Below are 20952 nucleotides of genomic sequence, written 5' to 3'. Positions count from 1 at the left end.
TTCTAAGTTTTATCTCGTCTGGATGATGTGACATAAAATGACAAAAGTTGTTTGTCATATGAATAGATGAGCTTTTACACAGTTGTGACCACAGACTGACAGAATAATGAAGATCTTGAGGTCATTTTTTTTCTGTTTAGTAGAAAAGTATCATTCCCACTAAAGCTGTCACTCATATTACAACTGCAGCATCTGTCAAAATAAGTGCAATACGATTTATTGATTTATTTACTTAGTTTTAGCAATTAAATGATTTTTTTTTGTTTTTATATGATATTATTCAGCCATGGTTTCAGTTGAGCCCACTGAACTCAGTTTCCTCTAATTCTCGGTCATTCTACTCAGATGAGAGGAGGAGCCACTTTACTGGATAACTGCCTGAAATTTAAGTTTGTGGAAATTGTCCAGATACAAAAAGTGGCCTAAATATGACAGCATGCCCAAACAGCCTTTTATTTGAAACCTGTCAGTGGAGCAGAAAACTGCCCACTTGTTGCTTAGCAACTCTGCCTGGCAACCAAGTCTCTAGCTAACGCTAGCTCCTAGCTGGCAAGAAGAACATCGGCAATTGCCTCAACTTAGAGGTGTTGAAAGAAGGTGGAAGTTGCCTCTGTTTGAGATATTTTTCACATTTCATTCCATTTTTATCTATCTGAGCCTGAAATTCAAACTGAAGTTAAAGGTGAGTATATTTTATCGATCTGCTGGTTTAAATTGACATCTTTACCTCCTGAGTGCATAAAGTGATTCTAAGTGCACCTGTTGTCCATTTAATTGGAACATTTGCATGTTGTGAACAGAATCTGTCCATTTTGGTGTAGTAGTTAGCAATTTGATCATATGCTTTTATTATAAAAACTCCACAAAGCAACTGTAGTTGTCAAATACGTTTAGTGGAGTAAAACTTGTATTATTTCCTTTGAAATTCAGTGATCTATCTATCTATCTATCTAATTTATGATTTTTTTTTTCAAAAATCATCAAATTCATGACTCCCCACTTCAGTTTCAAAGAGTTTTACTTTAATAAAATAGAAATTATATCAGCTGGTCAAACACACGTTCAATTTAACAACTCCGAAGCGAAAACATCAAAAATCACGCAGAAAATCACTGTAAACTTTGAACACCACAAGGTCATACTTTTATTCATATAATTAAATTATTAAATATATCTTTGAATTAAAAAAACGCTAAACTGCAGTGCATCTGTGAACCTGGGATAGCTGCTCGGTAGAGACTGCATAGGGGTAACATCGGAGAGCCAGTCTGCTGTGAGTGCAGCGGAGCTGGAGATGCTCAGACGAGGTTGTGGAGCAGAGCGATGGCCAGAGCGACGACGGTCAGCGAGGAGGAGCAGACGGACGCCGAGGAGAAAGGCTCTGTGTGTTTGAGCATCCAGTCTTTCTCCTCTTTTAGTTTCTGTTTGTCCAGTTCAGCACCCACCAGCTCCCTGATTGTCTTATAGTAATTGTTCAGCCACTCAAGCTGCAGAGAGAGAAAACCACTCTTACTAAAACCCATCAACATGCCCTGAGGATGTACAATGTTGTAAAAGCCTCATGATATAGTTTAATATTCCTGCTAGTACGAACAGTGTAAGAACCTACACGAAAACACACAACTGTGATCGTGTTGTAGGTGTTCTATAGGGAATATAGGAGGTATAATGTTCAGTGTGAGAACTACAGGAGAGCCAGGAGGAGCTTGGATTTTCATTTTAAGACAAGCTCCACTGAAAACAAGCTACTCTTGCCATCGAAGCCTCTACAATTAAAGCATGGTGAGAAGATTGGGGCAAAAAAGTCCTTGATGCCAGCCACAGACTGTGTGTTAAAGATAAAGGTGGCAACCCTGACATGTTGACTACTGTTCTGAAGTTTTCAAACTCAGAATTTGATCTTCATTCACTGCCTTCGTTCACAGTGTTAAAGACTTGTCAATCACAAGATGTCCTGCTTTGTCGACTATTTTACTCAAAAGGGGACGATAATTTACACAATGAACGTCATGCTGTGCTAAAGGAGTCTTGGGAGTAGTACGTGAGACCATAAACTAAGTGGAAAAATATATATGGAGGTAACAAATTAATTGATAAGTAAGATTCTTCTGTGCAGTCTGACTTTGTTTTGCAACCAAAGGAGTCGCCCCCTACTGGCTGTTAGAAAGAATGCAGGTTTAAGTCACTTCCGCGATGACGCCATTTTTCTGACCCTGAGGTTACGTCCATCTTCTTTAGACAGTCCATCGTAAAATGAAAGAGAAGAACAAACCTAACTCTCTATGTTGCTAAAAGACACTAAGCAGTGGCTACTTTACTTGCATTTTCTTATTATTTATGCCCCTATTAATCAAATTTAATTATAATCAAAAAAAGCAAAATCAAGTGATTTATAAATGTTGTATCATAGTTTCTGACCTTGAAAAAGAAATGCCCAAAAGTCTTGGTGCATCTTGCACACTGATAATATTCACCATGTTCACAGTCTTTGTTCAGTGTGTTAGTATACTGATATGTAGTTACCTTGAAACAGGAAGTATAGCTGACACTTTGGGAAAATCATTGCTTTTGGCATGTATTTTGTCAAAAACATAATAAATTTTCACTCTGTCACCATCAACAGAGCCACACCGCTAACATGGATAAAAAAACAACTACACACTAAACTGAGATTTAAAATTATTATTAAAAAATGAAACTCAAACTATACCTCAATCTACCCAAAATAACTTTTGTTTTTGTTTTTGGAAAGTTAGTATTTGGTGAAGACTCATTTGCTCATTTCAGTAAAGTGATACTTAAGTTACTTTTACTTCAGAGGGAAACAACCCAAACACAGAAGTGAATTTCACACGTGGTTTTGTTTTCTCTAAGACTGTTGTGATCTCTGAACTGCAGAGAAGCGTCACTGCGAAGTGTAAAGGGGGATTTTAAGAGGAAACCAGCAGTCGCATAGCAGGAAAAAGAAAGACCTGGCTGATATCACACTCTTGTATACCCAAAGGTATTCGCAAAGTATAACAGGAAACTGATCGCACAGCTTAAGGAAAGTAAAGCCACATTAAACCTTGGTGTTTGGCTTTTCTTAAATGTGTCAGATCATCTCTCTTAAGCATCAAATGACTTCTTGTAATGGGAAAACCAATTATGCATCCAGATACTATTTCTGACCTGCTCTGAGCTGAGGAGCGACGTGTCGATCAGCTTTCTGTCATATGGAACCAGTGACACTGTTTCGAAGGTCAGGTAGTTGTGTCCATACTGTGGAAAAGAAAAGAAGAAATTGTCTTTACATTGTTTTTGTCAGGCATTAAAATTATTGACATCCTTGACTTAAATATTCAGTAAAGAACTGCTTTATTCCTACCTTTGTATTCACCGGTACAATTACCACAATGTCTTCAATCCGGATCCCAAAGTCATTGTCCTTATAATATCCAGGTTCTGTGAGAGAAACACTGTCAGTTTGGTGTTTTTCTCCATTCTAAAATTTGGAATATGAAATGGAAGGTTGATTTCTTCTAAACCTTTGAGGTCTTAGTCACTGTTGTTGCTTTATTGCTGCCTTCTACTACGGTATATAGAAATTGGCATAAGGTGCAAGACAAGTGACTGATTTTATTCCTGCATGGTCTGGATTATCTGGTTATACGGATCATGTCATAAATAGGAAAAAAAAAAAATTATGAGATTTAACACATTTTACAACACAAAAAACTATGCAGGTGTTTTTGGTCTCTACACTTGCAGCCAAAGTCCTCGCATAAAAAATTTAAAAAATCTGTCAATTTTCCAGCTGCTGAGGACAGCAGAGACCTTGGAGGGTCAGAATAATCACCGTGTGGAGCTGTTTGTGCTGGATGTGGATCTATTTTGAAGAAGCAAATAGTCTCACCGATAGACGTGAACATGCCGGGTCTGAAGGGAACGTTGTTGCTCTGGAAGCCAACCGGCCCTGAGAAAATATGACAATATTATGTGACTAAGGTATATACCAAAAATAATAAGGAAAGAAACCCTGTGGAAGCAGAAGTTTAAAAACATTTTTGTCATGACACATGACACAATGCTGTTATACATTTTATAACCAACATAGACTGTCAAGTTTTACGGTACACCAATACAAGGTTAAATTTAAGACCTTTTAAAGACCTTTAAAGCAGTTTCATACGCATGCCACCCAGAATATGACAAATACCAATAAAAACCACCAGGTATGATAAGGCCCATTAACTCAGTGCATCAGTTTCTTCACCTTTTTATCAATAAATTATACTTTGGTCAGTTCTTACATATGCCATGTAACAGTTTGCACTGAAGTCATTCACCAGTCAAACTATTAGTTACTCATATAAACATTTGGTGGTTCCACCTTCTGAAATGTGCTTTTCTTATCTCTTTTTACAGTATTTTGGCATTTTTGCACTGCTGACAAAACAAAACATTGACTAACATCAACTTAGCCTCTAAAGAGTATTTTTTTCTTTTTGTTTTGCATTGTTGTATAAAGTAAACAATTATGTAACAGAAACAACAATCATAACTATAGCCCTGATTCCTATTATTATTATTCCTATTATTATATGTTAAACATAACTGTGACCCGGAAAATGGATGAATGGATCAGTCAAACAAAACCACAACTTCATTTATAGCTCTCATATGAATTTTGTACTGAGGATTTCCTACTGTATTGCCAAAATCACACAGTGGAAACATTTTATAACCAGTGTTACTATCTAGAAGAAATATTTAAGACTTTTAATTAATGTGAATCTTTTAATACATTCCAATTTCTTTTTGACAAACCTGAAAATATTTTGCTTTTAAGGACTTTTCAGGGACTAAATGATGTAAGAGTCTGAGGAGGATCATGGTTTTGCTGTTTCGATCCAAAACTGTGGAACAAAATACCATCACCCACATTTAAAATGCTTTAAAAATCCACCACGTTGATAGTTTTTTATATGTTTGTTTATATATTCTTAGTATTTTATGATCACCTGGGAAACACCAGCGACTGTTGCTTACTCACTTAGATATTTATACATATTTACTGCAGCCTAGCATGTCAAGGATTGGCATTTACATGGAAAATATTTACTCACAGGACAACTTGGAGTGTAATGTTTGTTTAAGATTAAAAAAGCTTCACATTTCAGATCCAAGCCGCCACCCAGCGGCTCATCCTCTTAAACTGTCCTGGGGTTTTTAGAGATGTAGTCACATCACAAGTGGCTGCCTCACATGTCATAAATGCTTGCCAGCTTCTTAATTTTCTCAAGTTCAGTCAGTAGCCCTGCTGTCATCCAATTCTATTTAATGTAAAATCTTAAGCAGGCTCTTGTGCATCATATTCATGGTGGTTTTAGAGTACATAGATCACTTAAATGTGTTTTTAATTTGTGTTTTAGGACTGTGTAGTCCGAGAATCTGCATAAGAGAATATGGAAAATAAAAAAGGGCCGTACATTCATGAACTCCAAAGTAGTTTCCAACTCCGTGTCCTGTGCCGTGGCCGTAGTTCAGACCCACCTGCCACAGCGCCCGGCGACCCAGCATCTCCATGTTCACACCTGTTGAGAAACAAAGAGGCCACACAAAGAGCTCGCTTCAGACACATTGCTGCATCCACTTACAACTGCTGTGGAGGAAGAGGGCGCTCTAGTGGTAAAACAAGGAAGGATTTCAGGGACGATAAATTGTAAATCTCACTTTAAACATGCATGAATGTTCTCCATTCATACCTCTTGTCCCTGAGGGAAAAATGGTTCGAGAAAGCTCAATGTTTCCCATGAGCACTCGAGTGAAGGCCTCCTTTGAAGCAGGACACAAGGTGAATGACAGGGAAACGGCATTATAAAGTGTGTGAATTAAACGTTTTATTAAAAAACAAACATTCCTGGCTCATTTAATTATGTCTTATTGAATTGAATGAGTTACCTTCTGCATGGCGGTGGGTGTTCCCCAGTGAACAGTCCGGGTGATGTCAGTGGTCCCGTCTCTGATGGCAGCGAGAGACAGGGTGAGTCATTTCAAACACACTAAACATGAAGTGAAACTGGGAGAGTGTATGAGCAGAGAGTTTTTACTCACAGATACTGGCCACCGGAGTCAACAAGATACATCTCATCAACTGTCAGCTTCCTGTTGGTTTCTTCTGTAGGGCTGCAGCACAGAAAAATAGGAAACAATAACAACACTACACACCTGTGCTGGTAGGTAAAGGGTGAAGCTTTAGATATAAAAAAAACACCTGACAGATGACTGTTTTCTGAAGCCTTTGTGGGTTAAAAACTCAAGTGTGATATGATTTTAATAGTTTAACAGATGACAGAGGAGCTCTTTGGGATGCTAGGAAGATCAGTTCTATGTTGGTTTTGGTCTGTTCTGACTTTTATATATTCTATTTGACGACAACAACAAAAGTCTGGAAAATACAGTGAGCTGAGTGATACGATATGGACACAAATGATGCCAAGCAGAGAGATGATGGTTTGATTTCCAGCCAGGAACACCTTTACAACAACAACAAGAACAAAATTAAAATGTAAATTAAAATATTCCAGTTGGAGCCGCAAAAAAAGCACAAACAAATCTACAAAAACGCAGACAGACAAACAGGAACAGAGAAAAAAATACCGTAATATAAGAGATATTTTTTAAAAATTCAATAAAATAACCATCTCATTGGAATAATGCAGTAATTTTGATAATTCAAATACATGTTCTTACCTGAATTTTACATGAGATCATGTGTAATGTTTAATGAAGGGTATTTACAGGTGTAAAAACAATATCATTACCTATAATACATAATGATTAAAAATAATGATAAAACATTTTTTCAACATTTTAATATTACAGGATCAATACCTTTTTTGCTCTCACTAGTTTTAGAAGTATACTGATTTAACTTGTGAGAATTTGTGAAATTATGATAATTTACACACATATTTTAACAGTCCTGCAAATAAACAAAGAATATTTTTAAAAGATTTTTTTAAGTTACATTTTTGTACTATTTTACATTAGATTTGTGAATTTACTGTCTATTTTTGTAATTTTCTTGACATTTTTCTATATTTCAAAAATACAGCAAAATAACATAAAAGATTTTCTTTACAGTGTAGCCACCAGTTTGGATCCTACTCCAGCCAGACTTCTGATGGACGATGCCAGCGTGGTTTCTGGTGTAATTACTCACACTGCACTTACCCGTACGTCAGGGTAAATCCCACTGAGAATTGAGCCGAACTGTCATTATGCCCCTTTTTAGGAATAAAAGCAAATCAGATGCTGGCAATGACGGACCAGTATCCATTTCAAACATCAGATGCGTCCGCCTCGTATGCTTGAGCAGGCTGAGGAGTATTTAGTCAGACGGTCTGTTGTATGACTTTCAGTCTGGCACCAGAGCAGCATCCTCCACTGACACCTGTTTTATTCATCTGTTTGCTGATGTTAAACAAAACCATGGATCTGTCTCGATTTGCAAACAGCCTTTCATGCTGTGAATCGTATGGTGTCAAAGCTACAGTATACAGGGTTTGGACATTGTGCTGTAAAACGGTTTACCTACAACCTAAACATATTATATGAGAGGTGCCACAGAAGTTTATTTTAGGATCTCATTACTTAAAATATGGAGAAATAATGTGAAACTCTTGTTGTAGAAACGCAAACATTTCTGCATTATTAGTATCAGAGTATGATGTCGTTGAGGTTCAGTCTTAGCAATGAACCAGAGAGATGCTCGGAGGGTAAAATGGAAAAGAAGATGCTGCCTTGTTCTGTCTCAGCCTGCTGTAACTCCGTCTTGTGTTCTGCCAGCCCCAGATTCCCCGAGTCTGCTTTCCTGCCCCTTCAGTCTAGTTTTTTCCTGTTGTGAGTATTCAGTTTTGTTGGATTGGTTGTAGTTTATTCTTCTGTGGGTTTCTTGGTTTTCCCCTCTGTAGTTAGTTTAGAGTTCTGTTTTTGTGGTCTTGTCTGTTTTCTCAATTACGTTTGGTTTGTCAGGTTTTAGCCCGTCCTCCCTGCCCAGTCATCCCTCCTCTTTCTAGTTCCCCCTTAGTTTGTATCCTTAGTTTTGTTTGTTCTAAATAAAGATTCCTTTTCCTGCTGAAACCATTTTGTCTGATTCTGTGCCTGCGCCTGGGTTCTCTGACTTCCCTCGTAACAATATAAAACTGCTGTTAGAGATTTATTCTACAGGGTACCACAGAAACTACGTCAAATCATTAACATAACAATGATGCAGAGTCATTAATGTAACCTTTCTTACACTGCTGCCTTGCTGTGAAACAACCTACAATCATAAACCCAGATGTGTAATGTAAAGCTTTTAGAATTCAGATTTGAACCTCTTTATGGAACACAGATCTACAATGAAATCTCCAGTTACATTTTTACTTCAACTTTTTGTTTTCTAGTCTTTTATTTTTTGTTGCAAAGGGCAAACATATCATATCCTTGACTGAGTTTATATCTGTAATAAATGAGCTATCAACACTGAAGTCCTGGATACCTGAATACTTGATTCCTAGGATGTAGCCACATCCGCCCAAAAAATGTCAGTAAGAAGATGAAGAACATGAGTTAATTTTACCTGTAATGGGCGAGAGCAGCGTTGGGTCCACTTGCAGATATAGTTTCAAAGCTCGGCCCTCTGCTGTCCTTCTGTTGGCTGTAAAGATGTTCATATTAGCTGTTAGACCAACTAAGAATTGACCGTAACTGTAATTCTAATCATTTTTCTGACATAACTTTTGTCAGAATCTAAAATGTCTGAGTTAATTCTACATATATCCACCGATCAGCCACAACATTATGACCACTGACAGGTGAAGTCAATAGCATTGATCATATTGGTACTATGTGGTGTTCTGCTGGAAAACCTGGGATTCTGGCATCCGTGTTGATGAGACTTAGACACCCAAATAAACCTTGTCCAAGAACAAGCACACTCCTTCATGCAAATGGAAATCCTGAATGTCACTGGTCTACCCCCACAGGAAAATGCACCCCACCACATTGCAAAAACATCAAACAATCAGGAATATTGTGGGGAACACAACAATCGCTCAAGATGTTGATTTGACCTCCAAACTTCCTAGACCTCATTCTGATCAAGCATCAACAGGATGCAGTGGAATGAGTTTGATTCCCAGAGGCCCCACTGCACAAGCCAGAGCACCCAAAGGATCCTGTGCTAACGTCCTGGTGCCAGACCCCATAGGACACCCTGAGAGGTCCTCTGGTCCAGGACCAATGATTCAGAGCATTTTTGATCACATAAGGAGGACCAACACAATATTAGGCAGGTGGTCATAATGTTATACCTAATTGGTGTAGATACTCTATGTAAATATATTGTAATTTAAAAGTAGAAGCACACAAATACTGCATGTTTCTTCTCCTCCACCTTGCATGTGCTCTCACCTGCGACACTTATTGACATATTCTGCAGCAGACAGCTCAGTCTCAGTCCCCTTTGGAACAGCCTGTTCCAGCCACATCAGCAGCTGGATGACGGCGACTGCATCTCTCACCTGCACAGAGTCACAAAGACACGCTAACTAGGAGAGTCTCAGGATCAATCACAGCAACGCAACAAAGAGTTTAAATGACATATTTGGACATCTTTGGATGGGATAACAAATGTATGCAGGCGTGTTCACTGAAGTGTTCAACCTGTCAATGAAAACCATTAATAAATGTCCTGCTAATTGGACAGTAAAGTGTGTTTTTCTGAAGTGGTGTGTATAGATGTTTGTGTTCATGTACATGTGGTTGACATACATGAGCATCTCTCAGTATTTGCTGCTCTTTGTCATCTTTCACAGCTTTAGTTGTCAACACAGGAGAGTAGGAGCTCGTCATCAACTTGTCCTACATGGAAAAAGAATATCTTTATTACCATAAATATTAATATGAACAAAATATTATACTGTAATACCTATTACTGGAGAGGCTTTGTCTTCTTCGTCTCCTCTACTTTCAAACCCTACATGGATTATTGCTCTCACAAGGTAATAAGCAGTTATTCATTTACTTGATGCGCTGGCTCTGCAACCAGCTCTCTGAAGTCTGGCACATTAACACCTCATAAAGCTGTCACTTAAACCAGCATTCCAGCCACAAAGAATAAAAGTGCAATATTAATTCTCCTTTTAGCTTTTATGTGTGGATCTCCAACAACTCCTGAAAAGACGTGTCGGCTTTTTTACGCTTCTAAATGCTTTGCAATGTTCACAAACTAGTAGCTAACATGTCAGTCAGCTGCTGTTTCTCGCTGAATTTATCTGAGCTTTTTTTTCTTTGTTAGAAACACCTGATGCACCAGGAAGAATGTTGCTGAAAGAAAAATCATTCAGATCAGACATAAAGCTACAACAATGAGGTTAAGGACATAGTTGCAACGTCTTTATTTTCTGTAATGTGTCATATATCTGCATGAAACAAAATACGGTGGGTTTGGAGCGAATTAAATCCGTCAAATGTGCATAAATTAGGAGTACAGAGCTAAATTGGGTTGTTAGATGAGAAGGAGAAGGAGGAGGTTGAGCTGGGTTTTATACTGAATAAATATAAATGCGAAATGCAGCATGTGATGTTTAATTAAATTTAATCTATTCTTTTCAACAAAAGAGAATAAAAAATGTTGCTCCAGCACACGGCATCTCTACAACAGAATGGACGTCATGAAACAACCAAGTATAATCACATTGGAAATGTTAATGATCTGAATGAGAGTGTGGTCATAAAGCAGAAATCACAAGTCAGTAAAGAGTCAGCAGTAAATGAGGTTAATAATGCTGGTTTGTGGGAAATTGTCCTACTGTTGCAGAAGGATTTGGTTAAGATGGTGGACATTTCATAGAACAGGATCACATTGCTGGATATGTCCATCCACAGCTGTTTGAAATGATTTCTCAGATGACAAATGGTTAAGTTGTGGACATTCGAGTAGCATCATCCAGCAGCCAAACAGCTTGTTCTCATCTTTCTCTTGTCTTCTGTGGCATCATGTCATTTGAATAAAGCTGTATTTTAAGGCCTTCTATAGTCACTGGTCAAAGGATAGTTTGTGTACTGGTCACTTTATAATAATAATAATTATAATAATTACAATACTTGTATTTGTATAGCATCTTTCAGAAGAACATTCACAAAGTGCTTTGACAGGTAGAACACAGTGATAAAAGAGAAATAAAAGAGAACTTTGCAGGAAGGCGAGTCTACAAAAGTGGGCATTAAGAAGTGATTTAAAAGAATCTAGTGATTTGTCGAGCCTCATCTCCTCAGGCAGGTCATTCCAAAGCCGAGGGGCCCTGATGGAGAAGACCTGGTCACCCTTGGATTTAAGCCTCGACTTTGGAACAACTAGGAGGGACTCACCTGATGATCTAAAGCTGCATGAGGGGACCTATGTCTAAAATAAAGCCAGGGGCAAGGCCTTGGCAAGCTTTAAAAGTGATTAGCAAAATCTTAAAATCAATTCTAAAACAGACAGAGGGCCAGTGGAGGGAAGCTACAACAGGGGAGATGTGATGCTGTCTGTTAAAACCAGTAAGAAGCCTAGCTGCTGCATTCTGGACCAGTTGGAGGCGGGAGAGGGATTTTTGTTTTGTTGACGGGACAAAATGAGGACAAGGATGATTTTTTCAAGGTCTGACCGAGGGAGGATTGATTTGATTTTGGCAATAGTTCTTATCTGGAGGAAGCAGGATTGGATGACTTTGTTGATGAGGGATGTGAAACTGAGGTCAGAATCGAATAGGACGCCTAGATTTCTGGCAATGGGCTTTACATTTGTGGATAGTGGACCGAGGATGTTGGCAGTGACACTGTTGTGGGGATTTGGAGGGCTGAACAGTATGATTTCAGATTTTGAGTTGTTTAATTGTAAGAAGCTTTGCGCCATCCAACAGTTTATATCGTTATAACAGTTAAAAACAGATGCTAGGCTTTCAGCAGGTCTCAGTGGGAGGTATATCCGTATGTCGTCCGCATAGCAATGAAAAGAAACATTGTGATGCATGATAATTTGACCGAGTTTATCTGGTTATTGTCCTTTAAAGCAGATTAGGAAGTGCATCAACTCAGAATTCATCAGTTGTTTTCTAAGTCGAAAAAGAAGACCATTTGTATGCTGCATTTATATTTTTGCTTAGTGTAACAAGAGAACAATGGATAATTTAGATCAGAACATGGACAATGTTTAGTTTTTCGTGTCGTGTTTTTCTAAAGGGTCAAAGGAAACTGAGCTGAGCAACAGTCTGGGGATGCCTCTTTCACATACACATAGTCATTTCATCTGCTGTTCGTTTAAAAAAATTGATTAGTGCAGCTTTAATAAAAAATATTGATCCAAGCAACTGCAGACAGGTATTGACTCTCTACAGCTGCGTTCATTAAGTACAGTGAAGGTAAAGGATGAAAAAAATTGTCACTAAGAGAGGACAAAATGGTCACATACAGTAACTAGAATGAGATAAAATGCATACCTGAGGTGTAATGATCTCATAAAGTGCATAGTTTGTGTACTCTGTTCCAATCCACACTTTAACTCCAGGCTGGGCCACATACGTCTTCAGATGGCCGAGGACATCTTCATAGTTTTTTAGCTGCACGCACAGCGGCCCGGTACAGGAGGAGTTCAGATACGCTTTCAATTCATCAGTCAGTCGGTTCATGTGGAGAAAGACCCTGACAGATGCGACAGAACAGTACAAGAAATGCTCCATGTCCTTGTACATAATACAAAGGCACTGACAATAGGTTTCTGTCTGACATTTGTGATGGGAGTTAAAGGAACAGAGACATAAGGAAGAAAAATATAAAGCAATCCAATTCATTTACACGCAAGCCATGGAAAATGGACTTACCAGATCTCATCCATTGTGAGAAGGGTGTAGGAGTAGAAGAAAGGATTGTATGGGATGTCATTGCCTCGCATATTGAACAGCCCTGAAACACAACATCCCTGACAGTCAGCAACAGCTCACATGTTCATTTACATCTTCTACGAGATCCACTTAAGGCCACAAAGCTGCTGTCTGCATCTATTGATTGTGTCTGATGTACGTGACTTCCTCTGTGTCCCTGTCATCTTAAACAGACTCGCTAATTCTGAAATCAGAAGTCGGTGTCAGGATCGGTTTGATGAACAGCACACCTCCTGTGTTAGTCTGAAGGAAGAGGCCTCGGAATAATTCAATATTCATTTACAAGATGCTGACCTAATGGTCAGGCATAGTCTGATAAATATCTTCCCTCAAACCCTGCTTACTACAGATTTAATGAATTTAGGTGAATAATTAGTCTCTGATAATAATGGATTATGACGTTACATTGACTGATAATACAAGTTATAGTGAAGGGTCATCTCCTGAAGACACCATCAGCCCTTGATTCAAACCAGTGTTTGTGTATGTTTTCTCACTTCTACGTGTTATATGGGTCATTCCACCTCAAATTCCACACCAAATCTCTAAAAAACTTCATGTCTGACCATCTCATAATTTTTTTTCAGTGCATGCATATGTTAGTAAGAAAAATATGTGTACATTTTTTGGTTACAGGTGTAGTAACATTAGACTTAAAAATTCTTAAAGAGGTGTGGAGTCATCTCAATTGTGTAGCTTTCTTCATGCATATGTGTGAAGCAATGTTTAAAGTGCTCTAACTTGAGAAATAATGTAGCTAGAGTCCTGATATTTTTCTAGTTCATTGATATGTACATCTGGTATTCAGTGGTACAACCCTGCTTTGATAGAACAATACAAAACAAGTTATATGATGGTGTAAATTTGGTGAAAAAGTGTCAATGTTTCTTTCTATCCAATATTCCACCAACCATAAAACCTGAATTTGTCACCTTCGGAGGTAGAATATTTTTTTCCTGTGATTGGCACCAATAGGAGCTTTAAAATGTACAGTATGGTGCCAGTCAGATGCATACTTCATGAGAAACAAATGAATGAAATAATGTTTTTTGCATTTATGGCCAATATCTGAACATACATTGAGCAGGTCTGAAACCACCAAAAGTGATCCCAACCGTAAGAGTTATACAGCACTGTTACTGGGCTCAAAGAAAAATCATGGTTTTCTAATTCACAGTGCGTCGAATCATTTTATAAAACAACTTTAAACCCCTTTACATCATTTAAAAAAAGGAAATTTGTCAAATTGAAGATGGTCAGGTGTGGGGCATTTTGTGAATTGAGGTAGAATGAATCATATGCATATTTTCATCAAGTATTTTAGAGGCGTCTGCAGGTAGTTACTGTTCCTGTTTTTATCCAACACAATCCTTCATATCACACTTCAGACGACAACACTTTGCTGTGTGTGGTGTTTTCCTCGATACGCTGATCGGCCACAATAAAACCACATTTCTGATATTGTTTTGGTCTTTATCATACACATCAATTCCATAAGTCCTCTGAAGGTGTCCCGTGTCTTTTTGCTCTCACTCGGCTGTCTAGTTATCACATTTTGTTCTTTGCCAAAGTCACTTAGATTCTTGTTTCCAACACATAAGCTTCAAGAGCTGCTTGTTGCTTGACCGTCTGATAATCCCACCATACAGTTGCCACTGTAATGAGATAATCAATGTTATTTATTTCACTTGTTAGTGGTTTTAATGTTGGGGCTGATCAGTGCATATCCAGAACCAGCATGAAGCTTAAACAGCTATTTAGGGTCCTGCAGCCACAAAGCTGCCTGCAAACAAGAAGAAAAAATAAACCACAGGTTTTGTTTTCATTGTTATTACTTTCCACATTTGCTGAGTCACATTTCTAGATTTTTTGTACACAAAAATTATAATTATACTTAGAGAGGACTTTTCACTTAACTAGGAATCATCAGTCCATGTAACTTTATACTCCAAAAATTACTTTTTGCAGACAAAAATAAATATCAATGTGTTTTTATAAATGGCTCATTCCACTTTTATTCAACAAATGTTACAAAAAGTTCATACCTAACCATCTCATATTTGTCAGATTTTTTTTCTGTGCATTCTGCGCATTAAGTAAACATGTAAAATCTGGGGTCATTGGTAACAAATGAAGTGATCAGGCGTGGGGCATTTGGTGAAATGAGGTGGAATGCATTGTTAATAATTTTTTATTCTTATAAGAAAATAACAGAAATGCTTTTTGTTTTCTCTCAGCCAGCCTGAGGGTCTGTCTGTGTTTTACTGAGAGCAGCTGGCAGGCAGCCAAAGTGTTGCTTTTACACCTTAAAGAACAAGAGACCAAGTAGATAAACATTGTGGCTGCATGTCACTGACAGACAACGTGGTGTTGGTGGTTCTAAAGAGTGAGGACCACAATAGCATTTAAACACCTTCAAGTGATATTCGCAGGTAAGTTTACAAAAGCATAAAAACAACTACATTTCATTTGGATTTTAAAATAAACTGATATGTTCTTTTTGTAACATACAGTGAGACACAGTTTTGTACATTTAAATGTATTTTATAATGTTCAATCAGTTGCCATGAGGAGAAACTCATTGCTGTTTCTGAGGAGCTGAAGAGCTACTATGAGCTGCAGTGACTATGTTCACATTAGAGCCTTGTAATGTATTTATATGATGCTCACCTCGACTGCTTTTCTCAGTAAATCAGCTACTTACAGGCCGTTTCATCAAGCGCTGAAAGCAGAAGAGCTGTGGGCTCGTATGGATTGTCCCTCATCTGATTCCGTATGTGCTCCACTTTTGTCTGCCAGGACCTTTCTGCAAACAAACACATAATTTTATTTGCGTCCACAAACACTTCATTCTCACCTGAGCTTTGTGCATCTTCACCAATTGAACTTGGATCAATAGGAAGATCCAACTCTGACATATCAATATATCATAAACTTGATAAAATGAACAAATGTTAGCTTTTTTTCACACCTATAGAGTTATGGAGCAACACTATCATGAATCTAAGTCCGACATTATCTCTCCGTTTAGCTCTGTTTTGGTCCCCACCAAATTCTATAATATTAAGCATTGGGCCACTAATTGTTCTGCTATGTTCACCAGACAGTTGCTTAACTTTGTCTACAGTTTGGAGCCGGTAATATACTGTGGGTTCATCAGAGCATATTTACTGAAAATGATGCGGATGAGTGCAAAGCAAAACACCACTTAATTGCTCCTTAACGGCGAGAGTCGATAAAGTAAATTTAAGAACAACCTTGTTTGACACATTCAGTGATTATTTATATAAAAATATTGATTAGTGCAGTAGCTCTCTTTGTAAATGTGATGTTTCCAACTAGGTGCAGACACACATCAGTGATATTCCAGAAACTTAGCCCTTTTCTTTGTCATTCCTGTCATCTGTAAACTTCTCATTACTTTATGAGCTCCACTCAGACATTCAGCCTAGTATAAAAACAAGCTTTCATGTCCAATCTACTAGACAGCATTCATAAAAGACTCAGTTATTGCCCTGTACAGAATGCTTTTTCCAGATTGTATTCAAATACACACACACAGACCATTAGGTTTATGATGCTCTCCATTTGTTCCATTTGTCTATTCTCTGACCGTAAAGACTAATAAGACCCATGGGTGTCCAGAAGACATCCTCATCCGGAGGCTTCGCCAATCTGTCTAAGTTAGCATTTGATCTGTCAGCCAGCCATAAAAATATGAACTGCTGTCCATCCAATTTGCAGGTATTTATCAGCACACTGATAAAAGGCACCACACAGATAGACCAGCAGACTGCAGTGTGTGTATACAACATACACACACATGAAAGGACACCCACGTATGACTCTGTCCGACAGGCGTGTGAGGCTGTCAGGCGGGATGGGCGGTCTGTTCTTCCACACTTTGTCGACCAGGTTATCAGGCATGGACTTGAGGGTGCGATTGCTCGACTCCAGATTGATGGCGTACTCTTCCTGCGTTTCTAATGGAGAAAATTGCAGATGATCACACACACAGAACTGAATCAATCACAAGTAAACAGTCTGCGTGGCGTCTAGAGGCTCCATCAATAATTTTCCATCCACTTGAGCGAGCACTTTATTGACGTTAACCTAGACTGACAGGAGGGGCAGAGAACTGAGACTCACTGAGCGAGAAGAGGAAGGGATCAAAGCCGATCTCGCCGCCCGATGGAACCTCAGAGATGAGCCACTCAGCCAGGCTGCTGACGGACACTGGAGAACATCACACATGACAGACGGTAGTGAAGTTATCACTGACTTGAGAGAAAGTGACAGAATAGTTGGAGAAGCAATACTGCAAATATTCGATTTTTTTTTTTTTTTAACCAATAACATGCATATTAAATTAAATAAGCACAAACTTCTATGTAACAAAATCTGGACTGAAATATTAGACTGTATGTTCGTTTTACTAAACTGCAGTAAAAAACTGATTACACATCAAGGTTTCTATCAACATGATTATCACAATGCAGAAAACATTAGTACGCTTTAGCTAAACTCAACACTTGAAGGTTTAAAAGTGCAATAAGCAACATGTTAGAGTGATTATGAACATGCATTATTGCTTTAATAAATAGTAAAAGACTATCTGGCCTGTATTCAGTCTCTCTTGCTGGAGATTGTTTTCAGAAAAACAAAGCAGAGTGACTGTTACAGTCTAATGGTGCACCATATGTAGTGGTGTAAGTACAGTGTGAGATATGTTCTGGGTTTGGTAATTACAGTTACGTCTGCACTGTCAAAGTTGTGAATCTACAATATCCATAAGAGCTCAATGCACTGCAACTAAAAATGGACTATTCTATATTTTCATTTTTGTCAATAAATACCAATTGTTGCTGTATTTTTTAGCAAATGTCCCTAAAACAGGATTAACCAGTGCATTTGTTGGAAACCATTTTCCCAGCAGGGTAATTCACATTTGGCTCTCAAGTGAGTATCTACAGCAACTGGGTGATGTACAGATGGCTCAGAAATTAAAGGAAAAGCCAAAATACAGTTTCTTAGTAAGTATTTGGCCACCACATGTCACCAGAACAGATTCAATGCACCTTGGCATTGATTCTACGAGTCTCTTCTGCAGGGATGAAACACCATTTTTCTAAAAGATGCATGAGTCACAACAGTTCAAAATCACTCTGAGGTGTTCAGCTGGGTTGAGATGTGGTGACTGTGAAGGCCATAGCTTATAATGACATCATTTTCATACTCATCAGACCATTCAGCGACACATTGTGCCCTGTGGATGGAGGCATTGTCATCCTGGAAGAAACCTCTTTGATCAGAAAAGCGATGTTTAATCATAGGATAAAGATGATCACTTAAAACAACTTTGTATTGATTTGCAGTGACTCTTCCCTCTAAGCAGATAACCGAACCCAAACCTTGGTAGCAAAAAGCTCCCCAAAGCATAACTAGAGCCACCAGATCACCTCTCTAAGGCTCAGAGGACACGTAGGCAATAAAAAACATTTCTTCTAGTACCATGGTGTGTTTATAACAACAACAAAGGTGCATACTGACACAGAGGAATAAGTTGCGTCAGCCTTCGGCCATACAGACGATAAGGATCAGTTATGACTCCTAATGAGAACATTATGTTTTTATCACTGTTTGACTGTCAGCAGAATTATGTAAAAATTACAAGGTCTATTTTCCTGAAACTCGGTGGAGATGTGGAGCATAGGCAAAGGAAGAAACCAATAAAATGTTGGCATGGATCTAGTCTGGATTGTAAATTGCATCTCATATCAGAGTGGACGATTGTACTCAGTGGAATACTAACAAGCACTTCACCATCATCATCATCATCATCAAAACATCAAATGAGGGAATCTTATATCTTTTGGAGGAATGTCAAGGACCTTTAAAACTGTTGTCACTTGATGGCCAAACATCTTAAGATAATTTATGTTGCTTTTTTCTTTAATTTGTGATTTATCTATAGATTTCTATTTTATTTTATTTTTTTATCTCAAAGCACTGTAGGTACAGTAGATGAACACTGACAACACATTTTGTCTTTCATGTTATTCATTTTGGATTATTGAGACTTTTGTGACCACAGAGGTTCAATGGTTCATCTGTGTTTGGAATTAAAACATGTTTGTAAATGTAAAACCCTGATTGTTGTTCATTTTTCAGTCAGTCATTGCTGCACTGGAAATGTTGTGTGTCCCTAGAAAAATGCAGAATTTCTACAGTTTTAACAAAACATAAGAAAATAAGAAACAGATGCAACAACTTAACAACCAGAACAAATAGGAAGGGGAAACAACTAGAAGATTTTCACTATGATCAATAGTCTTCTTTTCTATGATGTGTGAATCTGGAACAAATCCTATCATAAGTGTTGGGATATTTTCAGGAAACAATTCAGACCAGCACCAAAATTTACTAGGTTATTCCTTTGCACATGCTCCAACTCTACAACAAGTTTTTTTTTATATTATGCATTATCGATATTTTGCATATTTGGGTTCATTATTGGATTCATGGATGGAGAAGAATCTGTTCATTGTTCTCCACTTATGGAAGAAACTATGCAATATCAATGTTTTTGTACTTACAGAATAACTCTGTACTATATTATTCTTTTCCACATCCACAGGAATCCATGAAATACGTAGATTTTCGACACGTAGGAGAATCTGTACAATGCCATCAGTACTTAGGTATATTTCTAGCTTACTTGTAATTTTTTTTCTACTGATGTTATCTATGTTATCTCTTTTGCTAGTGCAACAAGGTCAATTTCCCTGTTGTGGGATCAGGAAAGGATTATCTTATCTTACAAACATACCAACCAACGGCTCTGCCGCCTTGGTGGAGGTAAATATATAAACATGGCAACTTTTACGCAGTGACAGAGATAAATCATAACATACAAGAAGCTCAACCTCAGAAACTGGTGAACAGACGATTCTAAAAGTAAAAGACTGACAAAAAATAAAGATAATTATATAAAATCTACTTTTTTTTTTTTTTTTTTTAAACCAAATTTCTCAGTTCATGGTTTGAAAATGCCTTAAAAATATCAGTTGTGCTGTGACTTGTAGTGTGTCTGTATATGCTTGTGTTGCCTGTGTTTGCAGCATGTTTATTTACACAGCATATGTGCCGTCAAGTTCTCACTGATTCACAGTGCATTGAGCTCTTTTTGATGAAATTTTTGACTGACAATAGGCATCAGGACAAATGCTAATTGTGAGCTATGTATTAGATTCAGCGCTCTGCAGACGTGTGAAACTCAGCAAGTTCACTGTTAAAAGTCTTTTTACAAAATAAAACAATCTGTGACTTTAGCCTGTCGGTGAGCTATTTTTATCACGTAAACCCTCCAGTAACATGTGCAACACTCAACGGGCTATTTTTGGAAGACAACATGCAGATATTAAAATGGAATCCAAGCAAGGCTAGTAAGCACAATATGATCACCCCCACCATCTTTCTCCAGCTCCCAGTTGCAGTCCATCTGTCTCTCAGCTTGAACCCAGTAGCGGCTGTCTGTCCACAGAGCGGCCTTGGACTGAGTAACCACAGCAGTGCCTGGGGAGAGGCAGGACAACAGCTGTGTTACAGAGAGGGCAGCAGTGACAGTGAATTACAAACAACTATAAATGTCAGAGTTGACTTAGAACAATACGTGAGGAGCCAGCTAATCTTGAAAGATGTGTGTGTGTGTGTGTGTGTGTGGGGGTGAACATAAAAGTGGGGGAGAAACACAAAGGAGACAGCGACCTGGTGATGTGTGGTGGATGTATAATCAGGATATACATTATCATTCCACTGTTGCACCCTCGCATCAGATAGATATACTTAAACAGCAACAGCTGAGGAGACCCCTGCATCTAAATTCTGACTCCTAATGGAGGCCCAGACAATGTGACTTTTCTTCCCATAGGTCTGACCTGATGTAAACGGCACTTCACCAAACTGCCATCTGTCTTTTTATTCTCTCATCCATGCAACAGCT

At 38.2% G+C, this 20952-nt stretch overlaps 1 protein-coding gene across 2 annotated transcripts in view; it reads right to left on the bottom strand.

Moving 5' to 3' along the window:
- Positions 1 to 1000: 1000 nt before the first annotated feature.
- Positions 1001 to 20952, bottom strand: part of xpnpep2 (X-prolyl aminopeptidase (aminopeptidase P) 2, membrane-bound) — a 30684-nt gene continuing 10732 nt past the window's right edge. For both annotated transcript variants that reach the window (XM_023290599.3, XM_023290600.3), the window contains exons 5-21: positions 20421 to 20525; positions 17100 to 17186; positions 16790 to 16933; positions 15655 to 15756; positions 12891 to 12972; positions 12510 to 12711; positions 9802 to 9891; positions 9442 to 9551; positions 8609 to 8686; positions 6097 to 6168; positions 5944 to 6004; positions 5748 to 5817; positions 5472 to 5576; positions 3896 to 3955; positions 3368 to 3444; positions 3172 to 3261; positions 1001 to 1487 (exon numbers count right to left, since the gene is read on the bottom strand). In XM_023290599.3, the coding sequence (XP_023146367.2) occupies positions 1299 to 1487; positions 3172 to 3261; positions 3368 to 3444; positions 3896 to 3955; positions 5472 to 5576; positions 5748 to 5817; positions 5944 to 6004; positions 6097 to 6168; positions 8609 to 8686; positions 9442 to 9551; positions 9802 to 9891; positions 12510 to 12711; positions 12891 to 12972; positions 15655 to 15756; positions 16790 to 16933; positions 17100 to 17186; positions 20421 to 20525 (1724 nt within the window). In that variant the 3' untranslated portion in view covers positions 1001 to 1298. The remainder of the gene's footprint in view (positions 1488 to 3171; positions 3262 to 3367; positions 3445 to 3895; positions 3956 to 5471; positions 5577 to 5747; positions 5818 to 5943; positions 6005 to 6096; positions 6169 to 8608; positions 8687 to 9441; positions 9552 to 9801; positions 9892 to 12509; positions 12712 to 12890; positions 12973 to 15654; positions 15757 to 16789; positions 16934 to 17099; positions 17187 to 20420; positions 20526 to 20952) is intronic.

Source organism: Amphiprion ocellaris, chromosome 13, assembly GCF_022539595.1.
Source record: "Amphiprion ocellaris isolate individual 3 ecotype Okinawa chromosome 13, ASM2253959v1, whole genome shotgun sequence".
In the NCBI taxonomy this organism is placed as follows: domain Eukaryota; kingdom Metazoa; phylum Chordata; class Actinopteri; family Pomacentridae; genus Amphiprion; species Amphiprion ocellaris.
This window is presented reverse-complemented; position numbering and strand designations above follow the sequence as displayed.